Raw genomic sequence first — 15,078 nt, forward strand, 5'->3', positions numbered from 1 at the left:
CCTTTAAGGTTAGTGCTGCATATCACTCTCTATCGGCTGCCATGTCATGTCTGGCTTGCTCGCTATCCTGCACCTGCTACAAAGCCGTGTTATTTCTGTTTTGCTAACCATCCTGTCAGTTTTCCTGATATCATTTGTTTTCCAGCTTACAATGGATGCGAAGCTCGGAGAAGGGCACAGTGTATACAGGGATGGGCAGCTGTACGCCCTCTCTACCATGAAGGGTATACATAGATGGCTGAAAGCCCAGAGATGGAACGTCTCTCCGCTCACCTGCTGTCTGGAGGCTCAGCCCAGTGTCCAGCTTGTTGTGCGGCTTGTTACTGATGAACAGATAGCAGAGAACACAAACGGTGATGATAAATGCCAACAGGACGACCGCTGCTATGGATAAGCCCACCAGCGCCCCCACGCTGCAAAGACAAGAGCACATACTGAATGCCTTGTACAATGAGATATACGTCTAGATATTTAAAGGGTACCTCTAACTATAAAAATAACTTTTCATAAATGAATAGATCAACCTTGACTTATGTCTTATTATAGACATCTGTTACTAGGCTGCTCTCCTTGTCTTGGTCTCCATACATAAGTCTATGGAGAGGGGAGGGGGCAGAAGCTTGTAGAGTCTTATCTTGAAGATGCAGCAGTGTCAGAAGCGCTCACTCACTCACAGTATAGCAAAGTATAGCAGCTGCGTTATTTGTGTCTTTCCTGTAGCCTCCTCCTCTTTCCCTCTCTATAGACTTCTATGTAAACTCAAACTGATAAGTGGAGTTAGTTTTTAGAGATGAGCGAACAGTGTTCTATCGAACACATGTTCGATCGGATATCAGGGTGTTCGCCATGTTCGAATCGAATCGAACACCGCGTGGTAAAGTGCGCCAAAATTCGATTCCCCTCCCACCTTCCCTGGCGCCTTTTTTGCACCAATAACAGTGCAGGGGAGGTGGGACAGGAACTACGACACCGGGGGCATTGAAAAAAATTGGAAAAAGTCATTGGCTGCCGAAATCAGGTGGCCTCCATTTTAGACGAATAGTGGATTTCAAATCCGGGTCATATGAGAATGTGAACTTTGTGACTATGAGACAGGGATAGCTGTACAGGCAGGGATAGCTAGGGATAACCTTTATTTAGGGGGGAATGTTATTAAAAATAACTTTTTGGGGCTCTATCGGGTGTGTAATTGTGATTTTTGTGAGATAAACTTTTTCCCATAGGGATGCATTGGCCAGCGCTGATTGGCCAGAGTACGGAACTCGACCAATCAGCGCTGGCTCTGCTGGAGGAGGCGGAGTCTAAGATCGCTCCACACCAGTCTCCATTCAGGTCCGACCTTAGACTCCGCCTCCTCCAGCAGAGCCAGCGCTGATTGGCCGAATTCCGTACTCTGGCCAATCAGCACTGGCTAATGCATTGTATTGGCGTGATGAAGCAGTGCTGAATGTGTGTGCTTAGCACACACATTCAGCTCTACTTCATCGGGCTAATAGAATGCATTGGCCAATCAGCGCTGGCCAATGCATTCTATTAGCGTGAACTGAGTTTGCACAGGGGTTCTAGTGCACCCTCGGCTCTGCTACATCAGATTGCTAAATCTGATGTAGCAGTGCCGAGTGTGCATCAGATGTGTAGTTGAGCAAAACTGACTCAGCACTGCTAAGTCTCTGCATTCGCATAGGAATGCATTGGCCAGCCTTCGGCCAATCAGCGCTGGCTCTGCCGGAGGAGGCGGAGTCTAAGGTCGGACCTGAATGGAGACTGGTGTGGAGCGATCTTAGACTCCGCCTCCTCCAGCAGAGCCAGCGCTGATTGGTCGAGTTCCGTACTCTGGCCAATCAGCACTGGCCAATGCATTTCTATGGGGAAAAGTTAGCTTGCGAAAATCGCAAACTGACAGGGATTTCCATGAAATAAAGTGACTTTTATGCCCCCAGACATGCTTCCCCTGCTGTCCCAGTGTCATTCCAGGGTGTTGGTATCATTTCCTGGGGTGTCATAGTGGACTTGGTGACCCTCCAGACACGAATTTGGGTTTCCCCCTTAACGAGTATATGTTCCCCATAGACTATAATGGGGTTCGAAACCCATTCGAACACTCGAACAGTGAGTGGCTGTTCGAATCGAATTTCGAACCTCGAACATTTTAGTGTTCGCTCATCTCTATTAGTTTTCTTTAATAAGCTATATTAAAAAATGCCAATGCTATTAACAGTCCTACACTACTTGCTGACAGTTTCCTCTTGAGTTGGATATTTCTGCTCTAATTCCACTGCATGGACAAGGTTAATAGGGACTGACAGCAGAAGTAAACAGGAATATTGAAAATAAAATACATTGATATTCTGGTGTAAAGTTGTAGCCATGCAAAAATCCTCTCCATGCACCTGACTGTATGTATTCAGATGCCATGCAAACAGGACACATTGCAAGGGAAAGGGTAACATCAAGTTATCAACTGATTTATACATTTGCAGGAGGAATAACAGAGGAACAGCATAATGCAGAATACTAAGAAGATGCTTAAAATCTTCCCCTATGTGTCCATATACTGCATCAGCTCTCAGCAGAGACGATTCAGGGACACAGGGCTCAGCGCAGTGAATGGGGGTCTCAGCACTTGGCCCCACAGGGAGCAAAACCGCTGATGAATGACCAATGTCTTTATTTTTTCTTTTTAATGATAGGTTCCCTCTAAGAAGAATGATTTCCTAGGGACTATATGGACTTATTATACAATATACAGGAATACTATACAGCAGGATAATAGAACGTATACAACTGCGGCAGAAATAACATTAAGGAGAAAGCAGACTCATTGTATACAGTCATTTGTTCCCATCAACTCTAAGGTCTCATGTCAGACTTTGCCCTATTACAGTAACTGCGCCTGACTATGTCTTATTGTAGCGTCGGCCACAAGAATGTACCGTATTGTAGAAACCACCAAGAGACTGTGCTTCATTATAGAAACCACTAAGAGACTGTGCTTTATTGTAGTAACCACCAAGAGACTGTGCTTCATTATACAGTAGAAACCACTAAGAGACTGTACTCCATTATAGAAACCACTAAGAGACTGTGCTTCATCATAGAAACCACTAAGAGACTGTACTTCATTACAGAAACCACTAAGAGACTGTGCTTCATCATAAAAACCACTAAGAGACTGTGCCTTATTGTATTAACCACCAAGAGACTGTACTTCATTATACAGTAGAAACCACTAAGAGACTGTACTCCATTATAGAAACCACTAAGAGACTGTGCTTCATTATAGAAACCACTAAGAGACTGTGCTTCATTATAGAAACCACTAAGAGACTGTGCTTCATTATAGAAACCACTAAGAGACTGTGCTTCATTATAGAAACAACCAAGAGACTGTGCTTCATGATAGAAACCACTAAGAGACTGTACTCCATTATAAAAACCACTAAGAGACTGTGCTCCATTATAGAAACCACTAAGAGACTGTGCTTCATGATAGAAACCACTAAGAGACTGTGCTTCATAATAGAAACCACTAAGAGACTGTGCTTCATTATAGAAACCACCAAGAGACTGTGCTTCATCATAGAAACTACTAAGAGACTGTACTTCATTATAGAAACCACCAAGAGACTGTACTTCATTATAGAAACCGCTAAGAGACTGTACTTTATTATAGAAACCACTAAGAGACTGTGCTTCATTATAGAAACCACTAAGAGACTGTGCTTCATGATAGAAACCACTAAGAGACTGTGCTTCATTATAGAAACCACTAAGAGACTGTACTTCATTATAGAAACCACTAAGAGACTGTGTCCTAATGTATTGACCACCAACAGACTGTGCTTCATTATAGAAACCACTAAGAAACTGTGCTTCATGATAGAAACCACTAAGAGACTGTGCTTCATGATAGAAACCACTAAGAGACTGTGCTTCATAATAGAAACCACTAAGAGACTGTGCTTCATCATAGAAACTACTAAGAGACTGTGTCTTATTGTATTAACCACCAATAGATTGTGCTTCATTATACAAACTACAAAGAGACTGTACTTCATTATAGAAACCACTAAGAGACTGTGCTTCATCATAGAAACCACTAAGAGACTGTACTTTATTATAGAAACCGCTAAGAGACTGTGCTTCATTATAGAAACTACTAAGAGACTGTGCCTTATTCTAGTAACCACCAACAGACTGTGCTTCATTATAGAAACCACCAAGAGACTGTGCTTCATTATAGAAACCACTAAGAGACTGTACTTTATTATAGAAACCACCAAGAGACTGTGCTTCATGATAGAAACTACTAAGAGACTGTGCCTTATTCTAGTAACCACCAACAGACTGTGCTTCATTATAGAAACAACCAAGAGACTGTGCTTCATTATAGAAACCACTAAGAGACTGTGCTTCATTATAGAAACCACTAAGAGACTGTGCTTCATTATAGAAACCACTAAGAGACTGTACTTCATTATAGAAACCGCCAAGAGACTGTGCGTCATCATAGAAACCACCAAGAGACTGTGCTTCATCATAGAAACCACTAAGAGACTGTGCTTCATTATAGAAACAACCAAGAGACTGTGCTTCATGATAGAAACCACTAAGAGACTGTACTCCATTATAAAAACCACTAAGAGACTGTGCTCCATTATAGAAACCACTAAGAGACTGTGCTTCATGATAGAAACCACTAAGAGACTGTGCTTCATAATAGAAACCACTAAGAGACTGTGCTTCATTATAGAAACCACCAAGAGACTGTGCTTCATCATAGAAACTACTAAGAGACTGTACTTCATTATAGAAACCACTAAGAGACTGTACTTCATTATAGAAACCACTAAGAGACTGTGCTTCATGATAGAAACCACTAAGAGACTGTGCTTCATTATAGAAACCACTAAGAGACTGTACTTCATTATAGAAACCACTAAGAGACTGTGTCCTAATGTATTGACCACCAACAGACTGTGCTTCATTATAGAAACCACTAAGAAACTGTGCTTCATGATAGAAACCACTAAGAGACTGTGCTTCATGATAGAAACCACTAAGAGACTGTGCTTCATAATAGAAACCACTAAGAGACTGTGCTTCATCATAGAAACTACTAAGAGACTGTGCCTTATTGTATTAACCACCAATAGATTGTGCTTCATTATACAAACTACAAAGAGACTGTACTTCATTATAGAAACCACTAAGAGACTGTGCTTCATCATAGAAACCACTAAGAGACTGTACTTTATTATAGAAACCGCTAAGAGACTGTGCTTCATTATAGAAACTACTAAGAGACTGTGCCTTATTCTAGTAACCACCAACAGACTGTGCTTTATTATAGAAACCACCAAGAGACTGTGCTTCATTATAGAAACCACTAAGAGACTGTACTTTATTATAGAAACCACCAAGAGACTGTGCTTCATGATAGAAACTACTAAGAGACTGTGCCTTATTCTAGTAACCACCAACAGACTGTGCTTCATTATAGAAACCACCAAGAGACTGTGCTTCATTATAGAAACCACTAAGAGACTGTGCTTCATTATAGAAACCACTAAGAGACTGTGCTTCATTATAGAAACCACTAAGAGACTGTGCTTCATTATAGAAACCACTAAGAGACTGTGCTTCATTATAGAAACCACTAAGAGACTGTGCTTCATTATAGAAACCACTAAGAGACTGTGCTTCATTATAGAAACCGCCAAGAGACTGTGCTTCATCATAGAAACCACTAAGAGACTGTGCTTCATCATAGAAACCACTAAGAGACTATGCCTTATTCTAGTAACCACTAAGAGACTATGCCTTATTGTATTAACCACCAATAGATTGTGCTTCACTATACAAACCACCAAGACACTGTGCCTTATTCTAGTAACCACCAAGAGACTGTGCCTTATGGTGCAAATCTCCAAGAAACTTTGCCGTATTATACTAACCTACAAAAGACTTCTTTATTGTAGTAAATGCCAAGCAGCTCGGCCTCATTGTATAAACCGTGTTTCGCGTACGAACCACAACCACTAAGCTTGTGTCCCACCATTGAGTAAAGGTCCTGTTTTTCACCATCCTATATGTATGTGAGTGTACGACACCATTTTCCTGTCTGGCAGAGCCAACAACCAACCCTATCTATGACCCAGGCACTCACAGTACATCCAATTGTATTATTTTACTTCTTTTCCCTTTATTCACTTATTTCAGAGGTGCGGCCATTCCGAGATTTACTAGATTGCCCTATTATTTCCGGGTACACCGACGACTGACGGACTGCAAGCTGTTCTTACAAAAACCTTCACCGTGAGAGTTAATAAGGGAGTATATATTCAAGTGAATATGGAGGCAGGAAGGACGGCCTGGGAGGATCTCACAGCAGGGGATCCGCAGGATCAGGAGCCATCACTGTAATACAAAGATGAAATTTTAATGAGTCGTATGGCCTATTTGCAGAGGCGGGGGCCGGTCTGCGAGCAGTGGGTGCATTTCACAGATTACAAAACCTTTGGAAGAAATTGGGAAAAAGCCAGTTAATTTTATGTTTTTTTGGATCCTGCAGTTTTTATGAAGAGCCGAGCGACGGCGGTGTCTACTTCACATCGATTCTCACAGTAATAACTTCAGACGTCTTTGATGACAAAGATGATATCGCGGTGGTAAGAGGATCACAAAAGCTCTCTCGTACCGGCTCTTCAAAGGGCCAAAAATGAGTTATGAAACAATTAGCAAAGTTAAAAATACTCGATCCTGAATTAAACCATATTTACATGTAAAAAACTGCTGCGCTTGTCAGCAAGAAATTCAGACGCGGCGACGGGAGAGGGTCGATACTAAGAAAAATTATAAGAAGAACTGAGCAATTTTCTGTATTTGATGCGATCAATACACAGTTTTTTTAATCTCAGTCTTGGCTGGAAACCGGGCTTGTCCATCAGGATATTGACGAAAGCGTCCGCCCAACGCAGGAACGGACGCGGCAGCTCCAATCCCGTAATATAGGTAGAAGACCGACAGGGCGATCAGCAAACAAGAAAGGGTTAAAAGCAGCAGACTCCAATTCTGCATTGTTTCCTTAAATATGACATATGTATTGTGCAGCGAGAAATACAGGCCCATTATATTTTACGGCTACCGGAGATGTTCAAGGCTTTGAGTGGTAAATGGGCCCCTGGCGACCTTCAGCTGCATTGTATATTGCAAAATGGTCGGAAATGTATGTTCAGATAGAGCGGTATTGTGCAAGTGATAATCCTTCTACACTCCTGACAAAGGAGATCGCAACGAGTTAGACATTTCACATACAGACATATACAATGTGGGGGAAATGCGGCAATGTGAGATATGGAAGGGTTAATAGTTTAGTCAATTACCAATCCCATCAATATTCGGTGTGACCTTTGCCCTTTGGGGGAGGAGTCCTGGAAGTGATGATATGACCCCCAAGTGCCCATTGGGTTGGTATGACTGGCCCATGTAAGATGGAATGCTCTATCATGGCGGTCAGGAGTTTTGTCTAAGCCAGACTGGGAATCTCAGTCCGCATAGCAGCCGGATTTACTGGCCCATAGGTAGCTCAGCTTGCCAGTTCAGTCCAGCTGAGCCGGGTTCGGGCCAAAAAGTCAGACCGAATATCCTGTCCCGAAAGTGAAAATGCCGCAACGTAAAAATCTATCGCCTATTAAGCAGCAATTGTATCTCTAGCAATAAAATTGCTCCATTTGACTGCGACCTTTTGAAGAGATTTTTAATCTATGCAATACGTTCCGTATGGACATGGATTGTTTGTAGTGCTGTGCGGGCTCACACTGTAAACACTGGGCAGTTCTCCTCTTTGTCCATAAGACAGTTGCAGAGTCAGGCAGGATTCGGGGTTCAGCCACGCATTATACTCATCACAGCAGTATGTCACAGTGTGTCCCAAGTTATGGTTGTAATGGTTGTGTTACATGATATGCTGGTTTGCAATTTTGTGTAATGCTAGGGCAGACTAGATGGACTATGTTGTCTTCTTCTGTCAGGGTTGAGGGGATATCGTCACTCCATAGGGAGAGAACCACCATATAGGTGTGTGGAGTCTTATTAAGCCATGAGCGCTCCACTGCAAAGGAACATGGGAAGAATATGCAAATCTGACTTCCATGATGTAATTAGGATGTCAGTGACTCAAGTATGCACACCAATAGAGGGCGCTGACTGAGAATGTGCAAGTCTATCTTCCATGATGAAATTAAGAAGACAGAGTCTCAGTCAAACAAACCTATAGAGGGCGCTCCCTTTAACATCATGCCGACCTTCTCAGAGGCCTTTGTTTGCAATGATGTTGGGATTTAACCAGATACAGTCTTCTCAGCCAAGGACAGCTGTTTCTATGTACTTGCATCTCATCAGCTTGGCGCAGAGAGGACTGATCTGGCAGAGGTGAGAGGCTTAGACAGGGTTGAGGGGATATCATCACTCCATAGTCCCATGTCTTCTTCTGTTGTCAGTCTTCTATGTTTCTATGTGTATTTATCATTGATGAGTACATCAACAGTCATGGGGCAGTTAGTGCTTCGGAACTTTCTGGACTCTGTTGCACCTAAGAGTTGCGCTGCAGGAGAAGTTAAATGTGACTGTAGGTTCACACCTGCACTTGGGTTTCCGTTCTTCAGGTCCTCTTGAGGACCCAAAAAATGGAAACCCAATACACTTAAAGAGTGGATACCCACTTAACCCATGGATCTCATAGACTAAAATGCGGAGAGAAAAGTCCTGCTTGCATTTTTCCAACAGATTTGGGGATGGATTTCCTGAACAGAAACAAAGTGCAGGTGCAAACCCAGCCTTACTCTGCCGCAATGCAACCTACTAACACCAGAGGTTGGCAAGGCTACCCAAGGAACTTGCATACTATTTAATGGCCCATTCCAGGGCTTGAGGGAGTACTCAGATAGTCCACCTAAAGGGCAGCCGCTTACTGGTAGGAGGATAGCTTGATGTGCAGTCAAAACAAGAGGCATGGATAGCTTGAGGCAACTGGTCCCTGAAACCAAGACACCACCAACACCTTACATGGCAGTGGCATGAGTTGACTGTTGGCAGCCATTGCAGTCCCTGCAACATCAGAAATGCATTGTCTGTCACTAAGGGCCAAGGATTTGCCCGCTGACTCCACTATTCTACTGCTGGTGCCATCTTGTCTGCTCTAATAGGAACATTGATCCAGTAAATAACGTTACGATAAAGATCCCAGCGTCCACGATGTGAGTTTCTTTGCCACCATTGGAAAGCACCAGGAGCCGGCAGGAATAGGCAACTGATGAGGGCCAACTGGATAAATGGTAAATTGCCCACAGTCCCATGAACACTGTATTGCCTACAATGAGTGCACCAACCATGCTACAAAAAGTGTAAGCGTATCCTAAGAGAAAGATCTGCCGAGTGCACGGTCCCTGGACACAGCAGCTTTCTGGAGGGCTTTATAAATGGCCATCCACATAAGACAATCGCTGGCCCCTGTTATAGGTTTTCTTTTATCACACAGTATTATTTCAAGGCTCTTCAGGGAAAGAACACTTCTATGAATGCCCTTGTTCATGTAGCAGCGAGGTGTTTGGGGTCTTGATCCGCACAATGATAGGGTTTCCTGTATTTTTATAGAGTCTGTGGATGTTTTATCTCCTTATTTCTGTTTCCATTGTTGCATTCGAGTTCTTTGTACTTATAGAGCTGAAATCAATACAAATGCTGGAAAAAGCAAAATAAAATCCAATAAACCATAAAATCCACCAACATTTGATCCAGTGAGTGTCAGATGGTATTAACCAGCATCAGTGTGAATTGCACTTGTGTTTGCCTATATACAGTATACGTGTGTGTATATGTCTGAATTCAGGAGCACATTTAGGTTTAGGGCTATACAGCGTATTTGGCTCAATTTGACACTTGTTGCACAACCAAGGCTTGGTGTACCGCCCTTCAACTCCTTCAGTAATATAACGAAAGGGAGTCACATTGTGACCCTGAGGATGCTGAGGCTGCAAAAAAATTAAGCACAAATTTCTATAACCTAAGAGTTGCATCCTGGGGGTCACAATGCGACCAATTCACTTACATTAATGTAGGAATCACAGTGATCTCTGGCAGGGGTTAACATAGCCTCTCTGCTGCCTGAGGCGAACTGTAGAAAGCTTCCCCCCCAAAAAAAAAATAAAAAAAAAAAAATAAATAAATAAATATATAAATAAATTAGAAATGATACCCAACCTGGCAAATCAGGACACCCCTCAGTGGCAGATCAAAAAATTTGGCCCCTACATATTATGACACTCCCTTTTTTTGGCTCCCAGACAATATACATCCCCTTTTTTAGGGACCACCAAATAATACAAGACCCCGTTTTTGCAGGGGCAGGGCAGGTCCAGGCTACAGCACAGCTCATCCCCTCCTAATGTGAGGTCCAGTGGAGCTCAACCCCTCCTAACCTGAGACCCAGTAGAGGTCATCGCCTCCAAAACCGAGGTCCAGCACATCTAATCCACAGTACATCCCCTTCTAAACTAGGTCTAGCACTAGGCTTGAGCCGATCTTGAGATTTCAGGATCGATTTTAAAATCCGATTTCCGATAATTTTCCAGCTGATCCCCAACCGCGATTGTGAAATTTGTTCGATCACCGATCAGAATCCGATCTTTTCCGATCCCGATTGCTCAACCCTAGTCAATGCTTCTCTATGGGAAAAGTCACTTTTATGGTTGAGTTGTTCTTGAGATTTCAAAGTCCAATTTCCGATCATTTTCCAGCCGATCCCGATCATGAAATTTGCTTGATTGCCGATCGGAATCCGATCTTTTCCAATCCCGATCGCTCAACCGTATCTAGCACATCTCACCCCTTCTAAGTCGAAGTCCAGCACAGCTCATCCCCACCTAGACCTAGGTCCAGAACAGCTTATCCCCTCCTAAACTGAGACCCAGTAGAGGTCATCCCCTCCTAAACCAAGATCCAGCACAACTCATCCCTGCCTAAAACAAGATCCAGCACAACTCATCCCCTTCTAAACCAAAATCCAGCACAACTCATCCCCTCCTAAACCAAGATCCAGCACAACTCATCCCCTTCTAAACCAAAATCCAGCACAACTCATCCCCTCCTAAACCAAGATCCAGCACAACTCATCCCTGCCTAAAACAAGATCCAGCACAACTCATCCCCTCCTAAACCAAGATCCAGCACAACTCATCCCCGCCTAAACCAAGATCCAGCACAACTCATCCCTGCCTAAACCAAGATCCAGCACAACTCATCCCCGCCTAAACCAAAATCCAGCACAACTCATCCCTGCCTAAACCAAGATCCAGCACAACTCATCCCCGCCTAAACCAAGATCCAGCACAACTCATCCCCGCCTAAACCAAGATCCAGCACAACTCATCCCACCTAAACCAAAATCCAGCACAACTCATCCCACCTAAACCAAAATCCAGCACAACTCATCCCCGCCTAAACCAAAATCCAGCACAACTCATCCCCGCCTAAACCAAAATCCAGCACAACTCATCCCTGCCTAAACCAAAATCCAGCACAACTCATCCCCGCCTAAACCAAGATCCAGCACAACTCATCCCCGCCTAAACCAAGATCCAGCACAACTCATCCCACCTAAATCAAGATCCAGCACATTTCAGGTCCTCCTGAACCAAGATCCAGCAGATTTCGGATGAGGTCCATCAGTGCTAGCGGCACGATACATCACAAGCCCTTCACCTCTGTGTGCGGGGAGGCCCAGGGTTGTCACCCTCCGGCTGCTTCTTTTGTTGCTAGGTAACGATCTAAACATATTCAGACTGCAGCGCGGCAAACACATCAGCGGGAGTATTATTTACTATGGCGTCTGTAATTACACGACTGAATGACACCCTAACGTAACACATTGCGGCACTTTATACCAAGTGTGATTGTGGCTTACAGTCGTGTGTCTGGTTATGTCAGAGGCATGGACGGTAGCCTGCAGCTCTGGCCAACGCTTCGTTATGTGACTGTGTGTAATAACACATTCACGGGCGGGTTCGTGACAGCAGATCCATCATTGTAAGCAATAAGTGAGAGAGAACGTGAGAAGAACGCTATAACTCTATTATCACATGGATATTTCCATATACGTTGTTGGTCTACGGAGATCCAGCAGCGAGACTGACGCATTTCTGTGACATCTTCAGAAAATTAGACGTGACCTTGTGAGTAATGCAAAAAAATTAAGAAAAAACAACAACATGCGGGCCTGCGACTTTGTTCCCGTAAAGAGACACAGCACAAGCAACGGAGCTCCTCAGATAGGGGAGGGGGGAGGTGAGAGCTTCGGGATTACTGTGCTGTCTCTTCAGCTTTTCCACTTATCAGCCGGTTTAATTGAATTTGGCTGATAAGGGCTGAGATAAGGAGTCCATTACCTCTGTATGTAATGCAAGCTGACTCAAATCCAGCTCTGCTACATCAGCTTCTACATCAGCTTTATACTGTGGTAATGGATTTACAACCAATCCCTCATTACTGTCTGCAAACATAGCAGATAGCAGAGCAAGTGAAACCCCGCCCACCAATGTGCTGAGAAATCCAGGAAGTGAAGAGAGCACAGAGCCCAACAAGAGTTATGGGAATACCCCTTTAAACCATAAGTGGTCAGAACCTTTCATATACGTACCAACTTGGCGGTCTATAGGGACATTAAGGTCTTGCCCAAGACCAGTCCCCTGGCCTGTCTCAAGATGGCAAACCCCAATTTTTTCTCAAGTCGCACCCCTTTATGGGCGGCGTTTCGATAAATCCCACCCATTTAAGGATAGGACATGCCCAAAGTTGTCAAGATTGATACCAAAAATATCCAGGATGCTGCCCATAAAGGGGGGATCTCCAGGAACACTTGACAAGTATCCCAGGCCCGGCAGGCTATCTGTTATAGTATATATAATGTGGGTAGGGTTGAGCGATCGGGATCGGAAAAGATCAAGTTCCGATCAGCGATCGAGCAAATTTCACAATTGAGATCGGCTTGAAAATGATCGGAAATCCGATTTTGAAATCTCAAGATCGGCTCAACCCCAAATGTGGATTTTCACACTGTAACAAGGTCCATATGATAGGGCATAACTTGCAAAATGGTGGGGGTCCGACCCCAACGATCAGAATGAGATAGTCTTGTCTCCTGTTCTGAATGGAGCGTTGGTTGGAACCATGTGCGTAACGCTCTATTCATTTCAACGGGAGCACTGGAGATAGCGGAGCACTGTACTCACTCCTATTGAAGTGAATGGAGCAGTGCGCATTGTCGCAACCACCGTTCCTTCAGAACGGGACACAAGCGGTCAGACCCCCACTGATCTGCAAGTTATTCCCTAACCATGGATAGGTGGTGAAAGGTTGGATAGGGGATAACTTGTCTGGGTTATAGTTCAGAGCTGCATTTACTATTCTGTAAACTTCAGAGCTGAAATCGGTACAGTAATCGATGTAGAAAAAAATAATATCTGCCCGCCAGGATGTTTCCACCCCCAAAAAAAAGTTTTGTTGACAACCAGCAGAATTATGAATACATCTCTGAGATATAATACAGACTGTAACAAAGAACATAGACCTGAAGAACTATCATAAGCTCCTCCATGTATTACACCCATAGTATGATCTATTACCTTTAGAACTGATGATCTATCCCAACAGCTCATCATCCATACCTACACCGCTTCCACCAACTTGAACTAATCCCATCCTTTGATAGGTGCGGCTCGTCGGATTCCAACCCAGTTGGAATTATTTCTCTAGCCCCCACCATTCCTGAGCAATCAATACTGTTAGTTTTGGTGTCAGATAGATTAACTAAGCTCCCTAATGTCAAGTGGGTGGTGTCTGTTCCTGATTGGAGCTTGAAGTCATGCCCCCTTGTCTACTCCTTCCTGACAGTCTAGTTATTATACCAGACACCAAACTAACTGCATTGATTGCTCAGGAATGGTGGGGCTAGAGAAAAAATTCCAACTTTGCTGGAATCAGTGAGGAGCTTGAGTTGGTGGAGGTGGTGAAAGGTCCTCCTTAACTATCTATAAGTCCCAGTATTCGTCATTTGGCACAGCTCATCATGAAATGTGATATTGCAATGTGTTATAACCCCACGGTTGCATGCTAACTCAATGAAGTTATCATCATGGTCCAAATACAGAATAAGACCACGCTTTTTACATCAGTTTAAGATATGCAAACACCACGCGACACCCCAAATGGGGGTCTTGTGGTCTCCGTCAGGTGTATAGGGGTCTATGGATCCAGTTATCGTGTATGTCAAAAGTTGTCTTGTTGCCTGCTGTACACTATCTCAAAAACTACATGAAAGTAGCCGCACGTGACCAGTTCAGCTCTGCTACATCGGTAAATGACTAATAGTAAACAGAAAAGTAACCTATAACTTCCAAGTTCTAGCTGGTTGTTTCTTGATTATCAAGGGAAGTTGTTACGTGCACAAGACGCAGCTCTTACCTCAGCCACCACATGTAACTGTGCTCGTAGGGGAAAAAACTGTTCGGGTCATCACAGCAATACTTGAAGTCCTTAAATCCACAGCAATATATGGCTCCCAGGTCACTGTCCGCCCTCGGACAGCTAAAAGCCCCAACCAACACCTTCTCGACTGTGGTGTAACTGGAGCACTCTGCACTCATAGTCCTCCTGGGCACTTCACCAAGCAAGCAACATGAAAGGACACCAGGAGTGCCAGAGGAGAGCCCAGGAATCCTGTTACCACCATCCCATGGACAACAAGATGAATGCTATAGTCCTGAGAAGAAGCATGGCATGAGGTCCTCACAGCCGCATCCTCAGCATCTCTGCTCTCCTCAGGACCACAAGTGATGCTCCCTATATAGGAGCTGCCTGCATTACTGCTTGCTGGGGCTACATGCACCTCTGTCTCCCTCTAGTGGCAGCATCATGGCAAATACATGCAGGATCGCAAAGTTGCAATTATGCAATATAACATAAGGCTAATATTCAATCTAAATATTAACTATTGAACAATTTCCCTCCAGAATGTATACCATT

At 43.8% G+C, this 15,078-nt stretch overlaps 1 protein-coding gene across 1 annotated transcript in view; it reads right to left on the bottom strand.

Moving 5' to 3' along the window:
• The window catches only part of SHISAL2A (shisa like 2A), a 38,913-nt gene extending 24,082 nt beyond the window's left edge, over positions 1-14,831 (bottom strand). The window contains exons 1-2 of the mRNA XM_075287864.1: positions 14,518-14,831; positions 274-413 (exon numbers count right to left, since the gene is read on the bottom strand). Of these exons, the coding sequence (XP_075143965.1) occupies positions 274-413; positions 14,518-14,699 (322 nt within the window). The 5' untranslated portion in view covers positions 14,700-14,831. The remainder of the gene's footprint in view (positions 1-273; positions 414-14,517) is intronic.
• Positions 14,832-15,078: the final 247 nt, after the last annotated feature.

The sequence above is a fragment of the Leptodactylus fuscus genome, chromosome 9 (genome assembly GCF_031893055.1).
Source record: "Leptodactylus fuscus isolate aLepFus1 chromosome 9, aLepFus1.hap2, whole genome shotgun sequence".
Lineage (NCBI taxonomy): Eukaryota > Metazoa > Chordata > Amphibia > Anura > Leptodactylidae > Leptodactylus > Leptodactylus fuscus.